The following is a 19581-nucleotide window of genomic DNA, read 5'->3' on the forward strand; positions in this document are numbered from 1 at the left end:
TTTGAATTACCTCAAAATGCACTGTAAAGAATCACATGATTTGAACAAGAATGCGGTGCGAGTAACCAATCAATAACTTTACAGCCAAGTTGGCCTCTTGCTGACTATAAGGGTGCATTCACATGAGCAGAGGGTTCTTGCAGTAAGAATCAGCTTTTCAAATGTAAAAATTGCACATGGAGCAATTAACTGCAGTTAAGGACAGATGATTGCCACTGGATGCAGACAGTTTACGTCCAGGACTGAACACCTGTCTGTTACTTCAGGTAATTGCTCTTTGCGCGATTACATGCAGAAATCCATTGCCAGCCTGTAATTCATTTGTACAGGCTTCCAAGCCACAGCGGTTCACTTATACATACGATTACAGCTACTGGAATCTGCTATGGGGCCTAATCACCCATGCAATTGCTTTTTTAAAACTTATGGTCAAGGATTAAAAGTAAAAAAAAAAAAAAAAAAAAAAATGTACTTTCAACACAAAGTTAACAAAAGCTGAAATCTACAGTTTTAATTTAATGTCAGTGGTAGTAAATAACACATGGAATGTGTGCTTTTAATGCATAATAATCACAGTAGATAGCAGCTAAGAACATGAAAAAATAGAAGAATCTAGTATTTCACATTGTGATTTTGAATGTTGATAAAAGATGGTGATTTCAGACATCAGATGTTTTAAAACTTTTACTAATTAAAAAAGAAAAGAATAATGCATTACACTAATTTTCCAAACTATATTTGTGTGGCAGCAAAATATTCGGGTAGCAATGAAAGTTTGTAAACTGTATTTAAATCTTTTTTTTTTTGTTCCCAAAGTGCAAAATTGCAAGATTCCCACAAGTTCAGTAGTGCTTTTCCTGTAAATAATCCTTCATTTTGTTTGGCAAAGGGAGTTTCTGAATCAGGTCTATTCGCGTGTACTGACGTATGACGAATCGGCACAGGTACTGCAACGACCGCACCTGCATAAACCGTGATACTGGATTTGTCAATCTAACGGGATAAGTGGCCGATCCCGGTACTCGGGATCTGGAGTAGCAAAATGCTCCATTTTCAGAGTCTCTGATGGAATGTTCTATTAGATCCACTATAGAGGTATGTCCTTCCACATCTGGTTGTTCGTAAAAGCTAAATCTACCATTCGAATGTTCAATTCTAGTGTGAAGTGTTTTGCTATGAGAACGAAAACTTAGGCTTAAAAGGTAACGATCATCAGAACTGTCTCGAACCAAAAAAGAGCCATCTTGAACATTGGCCAGTTTCTCCTCTGCCTCCCAACGTGTTATAGGCCCCCAGTACCAACCTTGTTTGGCAAGTTTTTTAAGCTCCTCAGTAAGACTAGTGACTACCATAGGACCACTATTTTGTACAGAGTCATAAACGCGACCCACACCAGGAGCAGTACTAGGATCAAAATTCAAATGGCACCTCATGTTTTCAGCCATGTGTGCATCTGTGCTATTAAGTCCTGCAAAGTTCCTTTGGACTTGACTATTTTGTACTGGAGGTAGTAATGGTGAAAGTGGAGGGACATCGTTGTGACTTCCCCTGGAGTTCTGAAACAGTACTCCATTAGTACTATGCAACAGACCATTAATAGACTGGTCAACAAAGATGTCCGGAGCCACCACTACATCCGGGGCCACCTGACTTTCCTCTTCGTGAAAACTATTACTTCCAATATGGGAAGGTACTGCAGAAACTTCCATCGGGGATGAACTGTCCAAACAGAAAGTGCGTGACCCTTCCAAAGGATACATTCCCTCATCTAAAGGCACAGTATACTGAATATAGTCCTGAGGCATAAGTCCTATAACTACAGGCACATGTTCATTAATATGTAGATGGAGATCTCCGTTATGAGATTCTGTATTTTTCAACACATTGCTTTGTTCCTGAAAGACATTATCTGCTTGCAACTCATGAAAGTCTTTTCGAACACCATTAAGTGCAGGGCTTGGAGTTGTGGAGTGGACCAATGCCTTCACCTTGACTTCCATTTTTATGCAGGTCTCTTCAGAATTTGTTGGTCGCAAAGGCCATGGTGTTGGACTATAATGGTGGGTTCTAAGTGAAGTTGATCTTAATGATCTCTGAGATCTTACATCTTTGAAAGTTATAGGTGCAGATGAAGAAGAAAATGTGTCGTCTTCTGCTGAGTTCACAGATGTGCTTCCCTTTCCTTTTTGTTTCTGCTTTGCTGAAAGACGTCTTTTTAGTGTTCCCATCAAGCTCTCACTTTTTGGCCTATTTTTGCCACCTTTGTCTTCCTCGTTGTTCATTTCACATCCAGGCAAGTCTTTGCCATAACAACCGCCAAACAGAGAGTCATCTTTCACAAAGTTATTGGTCAATGAAGGCTGCTGTACCATTACAAAATCACTATCCTCTTTGCTTTTATTCAAGTTAAAAGATTTGCGAAATGTTTTCAGACTGATTTTCTTCATTATGGCAAGTGATCAAGTCTGTTGCTTTTGGACTCTTCCAATGGATTCGCCCTAGCACACTGCCATTAATCACTGCTTCTCCTCTTTGTGTAAATGGCGTCATTTAGCTTCTGTAAGCATCACCTGTAAAACACAAAAAGGATATGCAAGAGTCAGATTGGAATGGCTCAAAACATGGCACTGCTTTTCATGTCAACATACCAAGTTTTAACAACACTAAAAAACAGGTCTAGAGAAAGCTCAAAAAAAAAAAAAAAAAAAAAAAAAGGTAGAAGTCAAAAGGCAAGAAACACCACATAGTTCATGCTTGTATATGTATTCTACCTGTATTGTCCACAATCCAAAATCATATCTTGCTTTGATAAGTCACCTGTAACATTTTAAATCGACCCTTCATTTCTACCACAATGTAGTGCTCTTATGCCAAAACTTTACAATACATCTCTCACTGTACAGCCAACCCCCCCCCCCCCCCCCCCCAACACTGAAGAAATGACAATATTCAAGTGTCAATATTCAGGGTCAATATTTTGTGTGGCTACCATTTTCCAGCACTGCCTTAACCCTCTTGGGCATAGAGTTCAGGGGAGCTTCACAGGTAGCCACTAGAGCCCTCTTCCATGCCTCCATAATGACATCATGGAGCTAGTGGATGTTAGAGACTTTGCGCTCCTCCACATTCCGCTTGAGGATGCCCAACAGATGCTCAACAGGGTTTAGGTCTGGAAACATGCTTGGCCAGTCCATCTTTACCCTCAGCTTCTTTAGCAAGGCAGTGGTCTCTTGGAGGCATGTTAGGGATAGTTATGTTGGAATACTGCCCTGCGGCCCAGTCTTCGAAGAGAGAGGATCATGCTTTGCTTCAGTATGTCACAGTACATGTTGGCATTCATGGTTCCCTTAATGAACTGTAGCTCCCCAGTGCCGGCAGCACTCATGCAGCCCCAAACCAAGACACTCCCACCACCATGCCTGACCATAGGCAAGACACGCTTGTCTTTGTACTCTTCACCTGGTTGCCGCCACACACACTTGACACTTGACACTTTTAGAACCAAATCAGACCACAGGACATGGTTCCAGTAATCCATGCCCTTAGTCTGCTTGTCTTCAGAAAAATGTTTGCAGGCTTTCTTGTGCATCTTTAGAAGAGGCTTCCTTCTGGGATGACAGCCATGCAGACCAATTTGATGCAGTGTGCGGCGTATGGTCTGAGCATTGACAGACAGACCACCCACCCCTTCAAACTCTTCAGCAATGCTGACAGCACTCATACGTCTATTTCCAAAAGACAACCTCAGGATATGACGCTGAGCACAGCACGGGTTTACAAATGGGCGATCTTGTCAAACCAATCTCTTAGCATTCTACGAGGAAGTGAGCTGTGAGCTAGATAGGGGGAGACCAGTGGATGTGGTGTACTTGGACTTCGCTAAGGCGTTTGATACAGTTCCCCACAAGCGCTTAATTTATGAAATAAGGTCTGCAGGTATCGACAGCAGGGTTTGCTCTTGGATACGGAATTGGCTAAAAGGCCGTGTCCAAAGGGTAGTAATAAACAGTGCATACTCAGACTGGTCTGAGGTAGTAAGCGGGGTGCCCCAGGGCTCAGTCCTGGGACCAACCTTGTTCAATTTATTCATAAACAGCATTGAGGACGGGATCAGTAGTTCGTTATCAGTTTTTGCAGATGACACAAAATTGGCCAGGGCAATAACTGCACAGCATGAAGCAGATATCCTACAGAATGACCTGGACAAAATTACGGAGTGGGCAACGACATGGCAAATGAGGTTTAATGTGGAGAAGTGTAAGGTTTTGCACTTGGGGACCAAAAACATAAAAACACAATACACGTTAGGAGGGGAACCCTTGGGGGAATCAAAAATGGAGAAGGATCTGGGAGTCTTAGTTGATGATAGATTAGGCAACAGCATGCAATGCCAAGCGGCAGCTTCCAAAGCCAACAGAATATTAGCATGCATAAAGAAAGGGATGTATTCCAGAGATAAGACTATAATCCTTCCACTTAATAAAACTCTGGTCCGACCGCATCTGGAGTATTCTGTCCAGTTCTGGTCGCCAGTCCTCAGGAGGGATGTGTTGGAGCTGGAGAAAGTCCAGAGAAGGGCAACTAAACTGATTAGGGGGTTGGAGGACCTTACCTATGAAGAGCGGCTGCAATCGCTCGATTTATTTTCCCTGGAGAAAAGACGTCTGAGAGGGGACATGATAGCAATTTATAAATATCTTAATGGGGATCTCAGCTTAGAAGAAAAGCTGTTCATTCGAAGGAATTGCATGAGGACTCGAGGACATACAATGCGATTAGAGGAGAAGCGTTTTAACCTCAGGCAACGTGGGGGGTTCTTTACTGTTAGGGCTACAAGATTGTGGAATTGTCTACCACAAGAGGTGGTTTCTGCGGGTAGTATGGTGACTTTCAAAAGACTCTTAGACTTACATCTCAAGGATCAGGAGATTGAGGGCTATGTTAGATGATTACAGTCACACACACCTACACAGGTTGAACTGGATGGACTATTGTCTTTATTCAACCTTACCTACTATGTAACTATGTAATCTTTGATCGACCATGGCGAAGCCTGTTGCGAGTGGAACCGGTCCTGTTAAACCATTGTATGGTCTCGGCCACCGTGTTGCAGCTCAGTTTCAGGGTCCTGGCAATTTACAGCCTAGGCCATCTTTATGTAAAGCAACATTTTTTTTTTTTTTTTCTGATCCTCAGAGAATTCTTTCTCTTACCAAGAAAATTTACATTACAAAACAGAATTTTTAATCAAAACCTTTCCCACGGATAATACTCCAACTGGTTTAACTAATGGCCGGTTCACACCACAAAAAACACAGTCCAGATTTATTACAATCCAGTGCATTTTTTTAGGGATACACGGATACCGGTTATTCGTGCCGATACAGAGTATCTTCAAGAGTACGCGTAAAAGTACTCCCGATACCCAAAAAAAGATTTATTTGCAAAATTGTATAATGGATACAAAGAAAAAATTGTTTTTTTTCTGCAAAGCTTTCAGTAATTATTTGTTTATTCAGCAAACAAAAATAATCCAGTGGTGATTACATATCACCAAAAGAAAGCTCTATTTGTGTGCTACATGACCGCGCAATTGTCATTCAAAAGTGTGACAGTGCTAAAAGCTGAAAATTGTCTTGGGCAGGAAGGGGGTAAAACACGCCCAGTATTGAAGTGGTTAGGCACCAACTACAAAAAATACTGTCTGCCCTTCCAAGGCAATTTTTCATCAGCGGAGAAACCACTATTTGGTCACAAGTGACTATCGATATTCTGCACGTTTCCAGAATAAGGTGAAGACTAAAAACGGGTGCAGCTGAAAACTGTTAGCACAACAGATCAACATACATATTTGGACATGAATTGAAGATCCATGGTGTGCTTGCTGGCAAAAGCTTTGATTCAAAAAGATCACATCACAGCCAAGCAGGTTCCCTTTCTCAGACATGCGTATAAAAAAAAATAAAAAAAAAAAAAGTACAGATAAACAAACATTAAAAAATAAAAAAGGAAACCTTTAATTTGAATACATTGTGCTAAAACTACCCACAGACTGAATGGGGTTGATGGGGAAAAAAAAAATGCTCTAACCTATTTACACAACAGCTGGATGTGATTTATTGTAGGAAGTCTGAGAAAGGCAAAAATCATTATTTCTCCTTTTTTGTTTTTTTTTGTCAAATGGCTTTTCACTTTCTGTAGAGGTTAGTGAATTTTACTGGGGAAATTTTAAAATTACCTCTACAAGTTTAAGGTGCCATGATCCTCTGAAATAATGGGATTTTTGAATTACTGTAAAATCCATTTCTCTAATGTTCATTAACGGACACAGCTACTGACTGATTCTTAACCATTGGGTTATACCACCCCCTTACAGGAGTAGGACAGTGGGCAGGAAAAAATCTTGACTACACCTATGGGCAGTCCCAGGGGATATACACCCACTCTCAGCTATAGGCACTCAGTTTTGTTACAAGCAGTGTCAGAAGAAAGCCAACTCCACAGAGGGGTGGGTGCGGTGTCCGTCAATGAACATCAGATTAAATCGATTTTACGGTAAGTCAAATATCCAATTTTCTCTTTCGTTCATTGACGAACACAGCTCCTTATCTGCTTGACCATTGGGATGTCCCAAAAGCAGTGTCAAACATGAGGGGTGGGAAAAACATCAGAAAAAAATTCCCCAAGGCTAACCATAGCCAAGCAGGTAATATAGAGCTCTACCATAAACTGGAGCACACCTAAAAAACAATACACCCTCAAAGAGGACCAGGTCCTCTAAACAGCAGCCAACAAAACCTTGCGGCCAAAAGAACCACTTTACAAAAAACGTTGTAAAAGTGTACTGACGACCAGGTGGCCGCCTTGCAAACCTGCTTAACTGACGCTTGAAGACGGGAAGACCAGGAGACACTAGGCACCCTAGTAGAGGTCTGTTCGCGAGCGCAAATAGAGAGTCCGATTTCCTAAAATACTCCTTGCCAGGTACATCCTAATTGCCCGGACCACATCCAAGACCTCCAAGGCAATTTCCTTCAAATGTTTAAGCCTAGGACACAGGGAAGGCAACACAATGTCTTCAATCAAATGACAGGAGACCACCTTAGGAAGGAAAGCCTGACAGATGAATCACCATAAAGTGGACAGGATAACGTTGTTAGTTTCGACACCCTGCATGCAGAGGTGATAGCCACCAAAAGGAGGCCACCCTCTGGGGCACCATAAGCAGGGCAACCTCCCAAATATTTTCAAAGAGAAGCTTCAGTAGAGCTGAAAGCACCACATTAAGATTCCAGGGCGGTAATGGAGCCCGCATTGAAGGAACCAAATGCTGGACACCTTGAAGGAAAGGTACGCACCAAGGGAAGTGTGAGGCCAAAGGTTGTTGGAAAAAGACAGCCAAAACCCGATACCAGGCCCTTGATGGTACTAAAGGCCAATTTTTGCTCAACCCCCCATTAAAGAAAGGTTACATAGTTAGTGAGGTTGAAAAAAAAAAAAAAAAAAACACATCAGTCCATCCAGTTCAACCCATTAAGTGTGTGTGCTGCTAACCGTACATTGTATACCCCTTTATGTTGTGGTCTTGAAGATCCGATCCACAGCAAGGACAAACCCCAAAAGACTCGCACCACACAATGTACATCTTCCTTGTATGATGGTAGATATTCCTAGAGGCAGATTTGCTAGCTTTTAACAGTGTAGGAATCACTGATTCAAACAAACCTCTACCCTTCAGCACCTGGCGTTCAACAGCCAAGCCGTTAAAGCTAGCAACTGTAAAGCACGATGGAAGATTGGTCCGTGGGACAGTAGATCCTCCCTGCGAGGAAGTCCAAGGAGAATCCGTGACCAGCCGTACTAGATCAGCATACCAAGACTGGCAAGGCCAGTCTGGAGCCACTAGAACCGGAATCCCCTCTGCCTTAATCCTGCACAGGAGTCGTGGCAGAAGTTAGAGAGGGCAGGAAGTAATCAGTCAGCCCACTTTAGAATGCGGGCTGCTTACCGAGCCGCCAGAACACTTCTTGTGCCCCCATGGTGACCGAACACCCCTGAAGACAATTGTCCAAAATGAGCCATACAAATTCTGATTGCTTGTAGTTCCAGTACACCAAATCTGCAGTCTGGGCTCTGCCACAGTCCAGACGACCTGAACACATCTGTGCTGAGGACGTCTCCCCACCCGGATAGGCTAGTATCCATGGAGACAACCGTCCAGTACATGAGGAGGATTTTCCCTGTCGAAGTGACAGAGTGAAGCCACTTCTAGAGGCCGCGGATCCTTGACCCATTTCACCAGAATCTCTTTAGCAGAGATCTTGTGTGGAACTGTGCAAACAGACAGCCTCGAGGGTGGAACATGCAAGCCCGGCGGGAAGTCTGTCTGCTGAAAAAGAGAAGCTGAATTGCCTCCTGCAATGTCTGGAGTTCGAGGAAGAAACACTGTAGCCATGGAGTCCAGAGTCAGACCCAGATAGGCCCTTTTTTTGTGGACAGAACCAAAAGCAGACTTCTGAATGTTCAGGATCCCACCAAACTCTCTCAGAGTTTGCAGAGCAATCTCCAGTAGCCCATCAGAGCAGTCCGAGACTCCGCTCACAGAAAAAGATCGTCCAGATACCCGTCCACGGCAAAATGGAGGAAGCACTGGCGACCAACACATAATATAAGGATGCTTACCTGCACATTCAAGCCGAAAGAAGCGAGAAGAAACGCCCCAGATGTAGGGATGCCACTACCATGTGAACGGACTCCAATACGGAACTTCTGTACTCACACAAAGCAGCTTAGCGCCTTGAGGTCCAGAATTGGAAGTACCTTGCTTTCCTTTCTGGGGACTGTAAAGAAGTTGGAGTAAAAACTGCCCCAAAGAGACCCCGTAAGTGATCTGGGGACAAGTTCAGGTTGGAAGGAAAAAAAACCTTTCCAGGAAGACAAGACTTAACTCGATCTTGTAGCCAGACAGAATAAAATTTGTGGACCCACTTGTCCTATACCAGGGAGGTCCATGGATCCAGAACAACGTCCCCCCCACCCTAGATACGGGTGAGGGCACCCCTTCATGCAGAGGCAGCCTTGTCCGCAGGTCTGGAAGAGCCTGCTTGTGGCTTGCCAGACCAGGTCCTTTTGGAAACTCTGTAGGCGGCCCCGACTTTGGATCCCTTGTCTTGAGATCCTGAGAGACAAAGAGGCCGCTTAGGAGCCGAGGAGAATGGCTCAAGTCTACGACGGGACTACTTGCACTTTGTATCCTGTGGAAGAAGAGTACTCTTTTCCATGTGAGATTCAATGTCATCCAAAGAGGCGATCTCCTTACAAGGAGGTCAGATAAGGCCTTCTTAGAAGTCTAGTCCGCAGACCAGCATTTCAACCAGACAATACCCCGAAGGACCACTCCTGATACAAACCAAAAAAGGAGCCGCATCCAAAGAAGCAAAAACAGACAAACTGTAGCCCCTGGTCAAACCGGTCCATCAGCTCTGCAAAGACAGTGAGAAGCTATTCTCCCTCCCGGTCCCGGCGTAGAAGCCTAGGCCACTCGGCTATGTTCGTGAGACCAGGGCAATAGTAATTACTGGCTTAATTGCCGAACCAGCCCCAATGCATATATGGCGGGCTAGAGCATCTGCCCTCTTATTAGCTGGATCTGTAAAAGGTGGGAGTCTCCTCCCTAGGGATAAAGGTAACTCAATTTGACCTGGAAATAGGCGAGTCCACTACAGGTGGGACTGTCCACCTTTTACGCAGTAAATCTCATAAGGATAACACACGTAAAAAAACGCCTAGCAACCACTGCGTTTTGAACAACCCCACTGTTTTGTGAAAATGTGAAAATGTTGTCAAGGTAAGCAGAAAGAGGAACATCCTCGCCGCTTTGCAGGGCCAGGGGATGCCAAAAGGAACCGGTGCCTCCAACGCGGCATCAGCCGCAACCTCCATTTTTTTTAAAAGTTTCACACCAACACAAACAATGCATCCACCAGGGCCTATTTAAGCGCGGCTAGAGCAGCAGAGAAATCATCCTTAATATCTGAGCACTCTGTGTGCTTGGACGCACACCCAGTAGTGTCGCTATATACAGACCCATAAAATATAACAATCAGGGAAGGCCGCCAACTGTGATCCCGCAAAAGGGGACGCCGACCAAGGGTCCACAAATGGACCACCTATTGGACCCTGCAAAAAAACAAGGACGTCGTCCTCCATAGGGGACATATTAGTACAAAGCCCCCTTAAAAAGGGGACCACTCGCCGTGCCGCAGACACGCAGGCAGGGTACCCTTGCTAAAGCCAAGCATGTGCCCCACACAATGGCAGCAAGACTCATTAAAAATGAAGCACCCCCACAGCGCCACCTGGTCCGAGGGAGGTGCTAAGCTGATCATATGGCCAAGCAGGCCGTAAGCCGTGGGGGCCCTAAATTGTTGTTGGGGCCCAGCTGCAATTGCACGGAACCTCAGCCTGGCAGATGCCAAAAAGGAAGAGTGGGGGCTTCAGCTACACGCACTACAACTGCAGTACCCAACTCAGCTGCATGGCCTAGTAGGCCACAGACTACATTTTTGAGGGAGCCCAGCCATGGGGCCCAGCAGAGCCGACCACCCAGGGCAGTGGAGAAGGCGGCGGCTTCAACCATCCTCACAGGGGCTGCCTCACAAAGCTTCTGACGAGTAGGCAACAAAGCGCCGCAGCCTAAATTTTTTAGGCAGATCCGGCCACATGAGGCGCGTACCCACAGATGGTAAAATCATCCGCTTCCCCAACAATCGCCGTAGGGAGCCCAGAGGACATTCCTGCCCTAATCACTAACCCCCAGGATGGCAGGGAACCCTGCTTAACCCCCCCCCCCCCATTGTGCACCAGGAAATACGGTCAGCAGCAACTCAAACCAGCCCCCCTGAAGAGCATGTGACAAAGCCAGCTCATCACCTCGCCCCCTCACCCACAGTGACCAAAATTTTAGAGGGGATGGGGGAAATGGAGGTAAACCAGGGGGGTCCGACCATAACAGGGAGGGGGTCCAGGTCCACCCCAAAACCCTCCATGGGTGGGGGGGGGGCAGCTACTTACCACACCAGGAACAGGGTGGGCACCTCGCCGGACAGGACACTGCTCCTTTGTAATGTGGGTTCTGTCGGTCAAAAGGAAACACTGCAGCTCAGGCCGAAGCCAGTTTATATGCGTCCTCCTGAGACGTTTAACTAGCAGGCCAGCCCCCTGTCCAGTGGGGCTATGTCGCAGCCAACCTAGCGCGGAGCTGCGGTCTGCACGCGCTTACTGGCTGGACTGGGGGAACCCCAAGGATCTATATTATTCAGTTCGTCGCACAGTCCGGCACTTGATTGTGAGGACCAGACATCCCAGCAAGGAACTAGGTCCCTACTCCTGACTAGGCAGAAAAAGAAAACTGAGTGCCTATTAGGGAATCAACCAATTATCTGCAAAGCAGATTATCGGAGGGCCGATATTCACTTTTCCCCCAATATATATTGGTATCGGCCCCCGAAACTTGCCGATGTCGTGACGTCACTGCGTATATTGCGCCATGCGCCTCCGTGCACTGGGCCTAACCGTCGGGAGTGTAACACAGCCATACAGTCACTCATCCACAGCAGCCCGCTGCCAGCCAGCCACCCACACCCACAGGCCCTGCACCAGCCAACCACCCACCACAGGGTGCCAGCATGCCACCCACTACTCAACACCCCACAAGGTGCCAGCCAGACAGTTTTTTTTAACCCTATATTACATTTTTGTGGTGTCTTTCTAATTTCAATGGAGATGGATGCAGATAGAAAAAGTAAAAGTGTGATCTGGGACTATTTCTCGTCTCTATCTCCAGGAAAAGCAGCAGTGTGTAACATGTACACAAATAATGTAAGCATGGGATCAGCAATTGCAAAAACCAAAAATACGTCAAATCTTTGGGCCCATCTAAGAGTTTATCATGTTAAAATATATCATGCAGCACAGAAAAAAAAAAAAAAAAAACAAACACAATGAATCACAAAGTTAAAAATACCAGTATTCCAGGCAACTATGACAGATATGTTTCAGAAAAAAAAAAAAAAAAAACACGGGTGGCTAAATTCAGATGGAAGATCCCAACTGCTGGACAGAGTAATCACAGAGATGATGGTCACTGATAACCAGCCATTTACAATGGTGTCTGACTCAGGATTTAAGCGGTTGACGTCCATACTTGAGCCAAGGTACACACTGAAGAGTGACAAGTATTATCGAACAGAAATGCTAGGAAACATTCACCAAAAGGTCGTTGAGAAAGTAAAGGCTTTGCTGAAACCAGAGAATGCTGGCAACTCACTCTCATTCACGACTGACTGCTGGTCAGGAGAAACAGAACCACTAATGAGTCTTACATGCCACTTCATCGACAGCGGATGGACAAGGCACTTGGTGTTGAATACAAAAGTGATGCAAGGATCCCAGACTGGGGAGCACATTAGAGAAAGGTTTCTAGGCATGCTTGAAGACTGGAGAATCACCAAAGACCAAGTGATGCTTGTGGTAAATGATGGTCTGTCAAACTAGAGAGCTTTGCTTGATATAATTGGCATGCAGAAGATGTGCGCAGGCCATTTCCACCATTCAATCCTTGCCAAGCAGCGACTGAGGTGCGTTCAGGAAAACCTTGGCCTACCTAAAAAACAACTTGATTAACGCTGTTCCAACACAATGGAACTCAACATTTCACATGCTGCAAAGAATGCTGGAGCAGAAACGAGCGCTTACCATCTATTACGGTGAATATAGAGGATTTTCTTGTCCTACTGCTGATTTGTGGGACATTGTAGCCAATGTCATTGAGACCCTCCTCCCCATAGAGGAAGGGACACTAGAGGCGAGTCATTACGACTCATCTGTGTCATCTGTCATCACATGTGTGAGTGCTGAAGTTGCTTCTTCAAGAGAATGAAGGACCCAACACACGTGGCACTAAAATATGTAGGCAGGCCATGAGGGACAGCCTCAACAAACATTTTGAGAATCATGAAGCGAATAAAAGTGTTGTGCTTGCATGTCTTTTGGATCCACGATACAAGAATCATGCTTTCTCTTCTGATGACGTATTGGCCAAGGCAAAACAATGGCTGGCAGAAGATATTCAACAGGAGGTTCCTGCCGAAAAGACAAGTCAGGAATAACCGGTTTCTAATGGAGGAGGAGGATGCAGCAAAAAGGGAAAAAATGTCCAAAAAGACAGCCAACAGACAGAAGAGAAACTTCATTGTGGTCGAATAGATGCCATGTTCAGTGTTTTATTGGGGCGTCATGCAGAGGATTCTTCTGAATCTGCAATAATGACCCTGGATGATGAAATTCATCTCTATCTGAAGGAACAAGTAATTGAAAGAAGAAGTGGTGATCCTCTTCAGTGGTGGAAAGAAAATGGAGACACGCTACAAAAAGACTTCTCATGCTAGAAGATACCTACTTCTCATACTAGAAGATAACTTTCTGCTCCCCCTTCCTCGGTACCAATTGAGCATGTTTTTAGTAAAGTGACAGCAATATATGAAAAAAACAGAAGCCGTTTAACTGGTGAATATGCTGAAATGTTATGCTTTCTGCACTATAATATTGTTCTACTTAACTGGGAGTATTGAAAGTGAGTAGTACTAGTGTCCAGTCCACTGCAGCTACTAGATTTAATTGCAGACAGTGAGTGCACTACTGCAGCAGTTTATGTAAATTTTGTTTTGGGAAGCCTTTAGTTATTTTCCCAGCACTTTATTTTTCACAGTTGTCTACTCTTCTAGGACTCATTCATTCATTCACATTGTGAAACTGATGTACCTGCAAGTGAAAGCTGTGCGGTTTTCCTATCAGTTTTCATGCAGGTAAGGTGTGAAGAATGAGCCTTTAATGTTAAAAAAGTTAACAAACATTAACATGATCAGTACTAGATTGGTGTCAAAAATTGTCTATTTTTCAAAACTTGAAAATGTACAAAATATCGGCCCATACCGATACTTAGTGACCAAAATATCGGTCTATCCCTAGTGCCTATAGCTGAGAGTGGGTGTATACCCCCTAGGACTGCCTATAGGCGTAGTTAAGCTATTTCTTGCTTAGTGTCCTACTCCTGTAGGGGGCAGTATGACCCAATGGTTAAGGAGAATCAGGAGCTGTGTCCGTCAATGAACGAAAAGAGAAAAAACTTTTTTTTTTTGTTTTGGTGCCCGTAGCTCCACTCCGTAAAATGTGAATGCCAGCATTGCAAGGCACGAGGCACTCCCAATATAATGAAACATTTCCACTACCAATACATATAAAATAAGAGTTAAACAAGGAATTTCAGGTTTTTAAGCGGTATAAGCAAACAAACATTTATTTTCTTGCAGCTTACCAGTTATTAGATGAATTCATTCTTTTAAAGGCTTTCTTTCTTTAATTTTAACCTGGTGATTTAGCTAGTTAGTCCTATTTTTTTTTTTTTTTTTTTACAGAACAAGCTGTCCTGCTAATGAAGCAGTTCGAGGGTTGAGCCAAACCATTTACAACTGATACTTACTACCGTACTTACAATGATTAGCTTTTATTTATGTAAAACCTTTATCCCAAAAGAAAAAAACTGTTGCTGTAACTGCTTAAAAAGTGTTAGCTGGGGTTCAGCTTTAATTTGTTAGTGTATTTAAATTTGCTAGTACATCTAACACTCCCTTCCCCTCTCCCCACACTGACAATGCTGCTGCCTAAGGGTGTCTAGGTTACTGCTTCATCCAAAATGGGCAATGGAGGCTTTCAAATACAGGAAATGGGTTACTGGCCAGATCACCAGGTTAATAAAAAATAAACTTAATGGAGCCAGTACATTGAATGATTGATAAGCTGCAATACACTAATACATTTGGGTTTAATACCACTTTAAAGTGTGTGCAGTTCAGTGCAGTAAAGCTTTGAAAAATGGCTCAGGGACTTTTTTCCCCACAGGTACAGCAGTACTTTCAAATGAATAGGCTGCTGTGCCTGTGCAAACAAAGGACCTGCACAAGTTTGAATATAGCCTTGTAGAGTCAGTTTTGCAGTGAAAATATAACAAAGCTAAAAGGTCTTCAATATTCAAAGAGGGAAAGCCCTGTGCCAAAACATAACTGCCCCAGGCTGAAAGCAATGAAAATGAATGTAATGCCTTCAGAGATTTACAGAACGGAATAAGAATTGCATCACAACTGCCAGTCTCTACTATGGTCAGCTGCTAAGCAAAGCAAGGTGTAGAAATGTAAGCAGACGGTAAGTTTAAATGTCAATGCTAGGTTCCTGAATACAGTAGGTATAGATCAAGGGTGTCAAACTCAATTTCATCGCGGGCCACATCAGCATTAAGATTGCCCTCAAAGGGCCAGTTATATCTGTAAGTTTAAATGTCCAGAGCACCCCACGCCCCCTTACATGAGATGTCAAGAGCCCCCCCCACCATCGGAAGTCAAGAGTCGACCACCCTTCTATACATCACAATGCACCCCTTACCTTGTGCTGCTGACAGTAAGAAGATGCAGGTGGATCTGGGAAGAAGAAAGAACAGGGTCTGGAGGAGGACTGGAGTCAGCTGAATGCTGAGATCAGGGGAGGCAGAGACAAGGTGGTGTTTGTGGCTGCACAGAGATGCAGGATCTGTAGGAGTTCTGTGCTCCTCTCTGATGCAGACTGCTGAGAAGAGGGGGTGGGTAAAGGTGAGCCTTTCTGCAGCTGCACAGAGAAGCGCTGGATCTGGCAAAGGAGTTCTGTCCTCTCTGCTGCTGACTACTGAGACAAGGTGGGGGGGAAGAAACCAGGGGGGTGCTGCAGCTTAAGGAAAGGTGAGAGGGCCACATGAAATGGCCTGGGGGGCCACATTTTGCCCGCTGGCCTTGTGTTTGACACCTGTGGTATAGATAGTCTGATTGTTAACATCAGTGTGAATTTGATATTATAAAACAGAACTCACAGTACTGATAAGACTGACTGCATAAGGAAGAGCTTTACGAAGCTCAAGAAAATTCCCAGAAGATAGATATCCAGTAGCTACTGCTGATAAACTTTAGTGTAAATAAAAGAGCATATTTACCTGCTTCTAAACAGTTCCTGCAGTCTACAAACTTTGTGGCTCTAGAATGATAAAAAGTGTCTACAGGCATTAGAGTATGCCTGCCAGATACAGAGGTTTACAGTCAGAAAAGGAAACAATTATATGTCCGCAGGCCTCACAAAGTCCTTGTAAAATCATCCAGCAGCCACATTGATGCACAGCCATCTACTAATTCCTTTAGGCACCTTTATTTGTCCACCTCTACCTTAGAAAATATGAACATAAATCGCTGTATAAGGGAAGCATTGCTAAAATGTGTACAATGTCACATATCAAACATAGTGTCTTTTGGCATTACATGCCAAAATTGGGTAATTTAAATGGCTTCTTTTTATTTATTTTTTTTTAAATTTGAGGTTGTGCTCCATGAAAAATGACATCTAAATACTTACAGGATGAAGATAAATAGGCTGCTACACAGTTACAGTGGATTTATCGCATAAGGGCTCAAGCATTCGGCCGTAAGGGGGTTGAACAGTATGCCAGTAATTGCATAAAGACGCACACAAATATTGCGTGTGTGTGCGTGCACACACACAGAGGCAATTACCAGCATGTACTTGCATCCTTAGATTTTTTTTTCCGATGAGGGGCTATAAGCAGCAGTTATGGCTCCTGGGTTCAGTATGGTCTTGTGCAGCTCCCTTAGGGTCAAGTGCATGAGATCTACAAGCTGAACGCAAACTCCTTCCCACCCCTACCAAGCATCCCTGTTGGCAAATGAGACTAAAAAAAAAAAAAAAAAAAAAGGGGATAGTTAACTAAGCGTGTGTCGAATCAAGTTTAAACTTGTATAGAAAGTCAGGATTTGCTTACTACCTCTATATCTGGGTATACTGATCATTTTGACACTTGAGCTTTACGTGTCCAGCAATACAACCCTGTTGTTGCTTTGATATTTTGTTTTTTAGGCCCCTTTCACACGGACATTCTGATTGGGTCCACTTGTTAGTTTTTCAGGTGGACCCGATCTGATCCTCCATTCTGCTCTATGGAGCGGCGGGTGTAAATGGACAGGTGTCAGTTTACACCCGCCTACATCCAATCCGATCTGCCAAAAACAGATGCATGGGGATCAGTTTCCCTTCTGTCTAGCGAATCAGATGGCAGTCGGGTGTAAATGGACAGGCAGCCCGTTTACATCCACCTTCCCATAGAGGAGAGTGGTCTGTGGGCTTAAGCAGACGTGGACCAGCCATCCCCCTGCTCAGTGGGGATCAGCAGAGAGGTCCCCTGCTGAGTAAGCAGATCACAGCTGCAGTCCGCCCCGTGTGAAAAGGGGCCTAAAACTATCAAATATAAACAAGGCTTTCAAGCAAGCTCAATGCTGCTTGAGACCTGCTGACAAATCTTTTTAAAGCAAGAGTGAACACTCCCAAAAAGATACTTAAAAAATATTACTAGCAGCTTTGTAAATGCTTGTGCACACCATTTTTTGGAATAGTATTTACACACTGAAACCTAAGTAAGCAACTTTTCCTGATATATATTGGGACTGCTATGGCTGAACTCCTTCTGAAAATTGCTAGACCCTGGCTGCTATGGTGACCTACTGCTTTAATAATTCAAATTACCAACCTGAAACAGGCATGCTCACCTTGAAAGACAGAATAACGTTAGAAGTCCTTATCTGCATACCTGCTTTGCATAAGTGACAAACAACTGAAGAGGCCAGGAAACTAGCATTTGCAGAATAAGTAGTAGGCAAGGCAACATCCTATATTAACTCTCGAATGCTTCCTTTAAAGTAGAACTATAGTTAAAACTTGTTTTTCCTCATTTTGGATAGCGTAAGAGAGGGTTAGAATTATAACCCGTCAGATTTAGCGAGGGTGAATCCCCTTCACGGGGACACAAACAAAAACTAAGAGGGGTTCTAATCCCTCTCCACATCCATGACAAAACAAAAAAAAAATGTTTCACCTTTAGTTCGCCAACATTATATATTAGAGCTGCACGATTAATCGTATGAAAATCGCGATCTCGATTCACCCCCCCCTGACGATCTAAACCTGACATATGCTCGATTCTTTGCATAGCTGCATAGCTGTGAGGAAGCAGAGAGAACAGCTGTGAAAAAAAAAAAGCCTCCTGGCAAACTGCAATCAGCATCTCCCAGTAACTATAAACAAAATGATTACATTGTATCTTTTCCTTCCCTCTGCCAGGGAGAAAGGAAGTTTAACCTCTTAAAGACTAGACCTTTTTCTGACACTTGTTGCTTGCAAGTTAAAATCATTTTTTTTGCTAGAAAAGTACTTAGAACCCCCAAACATTTTATATATTTTTTAGCAGAGACCCCACAGAATAAAATGGCGATTATTGTAATATTTTATGTCACACTGTATTTGCGCAGCAGTCTTTCAAACGCAATTAATAGACTTTAATGAATAAAAAAAAAAAAAAAACGTAACAATAAAGTTATCCCAATTTTTTTTGTTACACAGAGAATCGTGAGAGAATCGTGATCTTTATTCCAAGCTAAAAAATCGTGATTCTCATTTTGGCCAGAATCGTGCAGCTCTAAATATATATATATATATATATATATATATAAACACACACACACACACACACACACACACACATACATACATATATACACACACACACATACACACACGTACATATACACACATTATATATATATATATATATATATATATATATATATATATATATATATATATATATATATATATATACATATATACATATATACATACATACATACATACATAAACACATTTTTTTTTTTTTTAATGACATTATTCAGTCCCTTATGGGACGAAAGTAAACTAGGCCTGGAACCAAGGCATCTGCCAGTAAGTGTCATGCCAGTTAAGCATGTTGAAAATGAAAATGTTCATAAGCAGGTAGAGCTGCACAATTATTTGTTTAAAAAAAAATGCGATCTCAATTCAACTCCCCTCACGATCTTGATCCAGCATTTCTACGATTCATACAGTGCAGAGCAGCTCTCTGCTCACTCACAGCTGTAAAAAAAAAAAAAAAAAAAAAAAAAAAAAAGCTGGGAGAGAACTATAAACAAAATTATAATTTGGTTCTTTAAGATAAAAGGCATGAACTTCCGTCTGTAAATTAAGCCAGTTTAACCACTTAAGGCTCGTACACATTTGACGAAAATCGGACTAAATATCCTCCAATTTTTCTCTCTCATGCTCAGCGGTCATAACCGTTTTTAGTTCACAGTGCATAATGTTCACGAAATTTTGGGACATTTGTTCCTAGAATTGCGTCATCAACTTCAGATCATGCGCGGTCTTTCCTATCTGATTTTTCTCGGACGTACTGCATGCACATTAAACGAAAACTGGTCGACTGGAGACGGACCATAAAAATTTTGGCGTTTGTCCCTCCGTTTTTTTAGTTGAAAATGTCAGCATCGGCTGCTGAAAGTTGTGTACACACTAGCCGAAAATCGTACGATTTTACCTCGGACAGGAATTTTTCGGCAGATTTTCTAC

General features: G+C 43.4%; 1 protein-coding gene across 2 annotated transcripts in view; it reads right to left on the bottom strand.

The window, feature by feature from the left end:
• Positions 1–511: 511 nt before the first annotated feature.
• The window catches only part of SOCS6 (suppressor of cytokine signaling 6), a 69925-nt gene continuing 50855 nt past the window's right edge, over positions 512–19581 (bottom strand). For both annotated transcript variants that reach the window (XM_082259137.1, XM_082259136.1), the window contains exon 2: positions 512–2570. In XM_082259137.1, coding sequence (XP_082115263.1) covers positions 843–2447 — 1605 coding nt within the window. In that variant the 5' untranslated portion in view covers positions 2448–2570 and the 3' untranslated portion in view covers positions 512–842. The remainder of the gene's footprint in view (positions 2571–19581) is intronic.

Source organism: Pelophylax lessonae (genome assembly GCF_965119305.1).
Source record: "Pelophylax lessonae genome assembly, chromosome: 5".
NCBI classification, from domain to species: domain Eukaryota; kingdom Metazoa; phylum Chordata; class Amphibia; order Anura; family Ranidae; genus Pelophylax; species Pelophylax lessonae.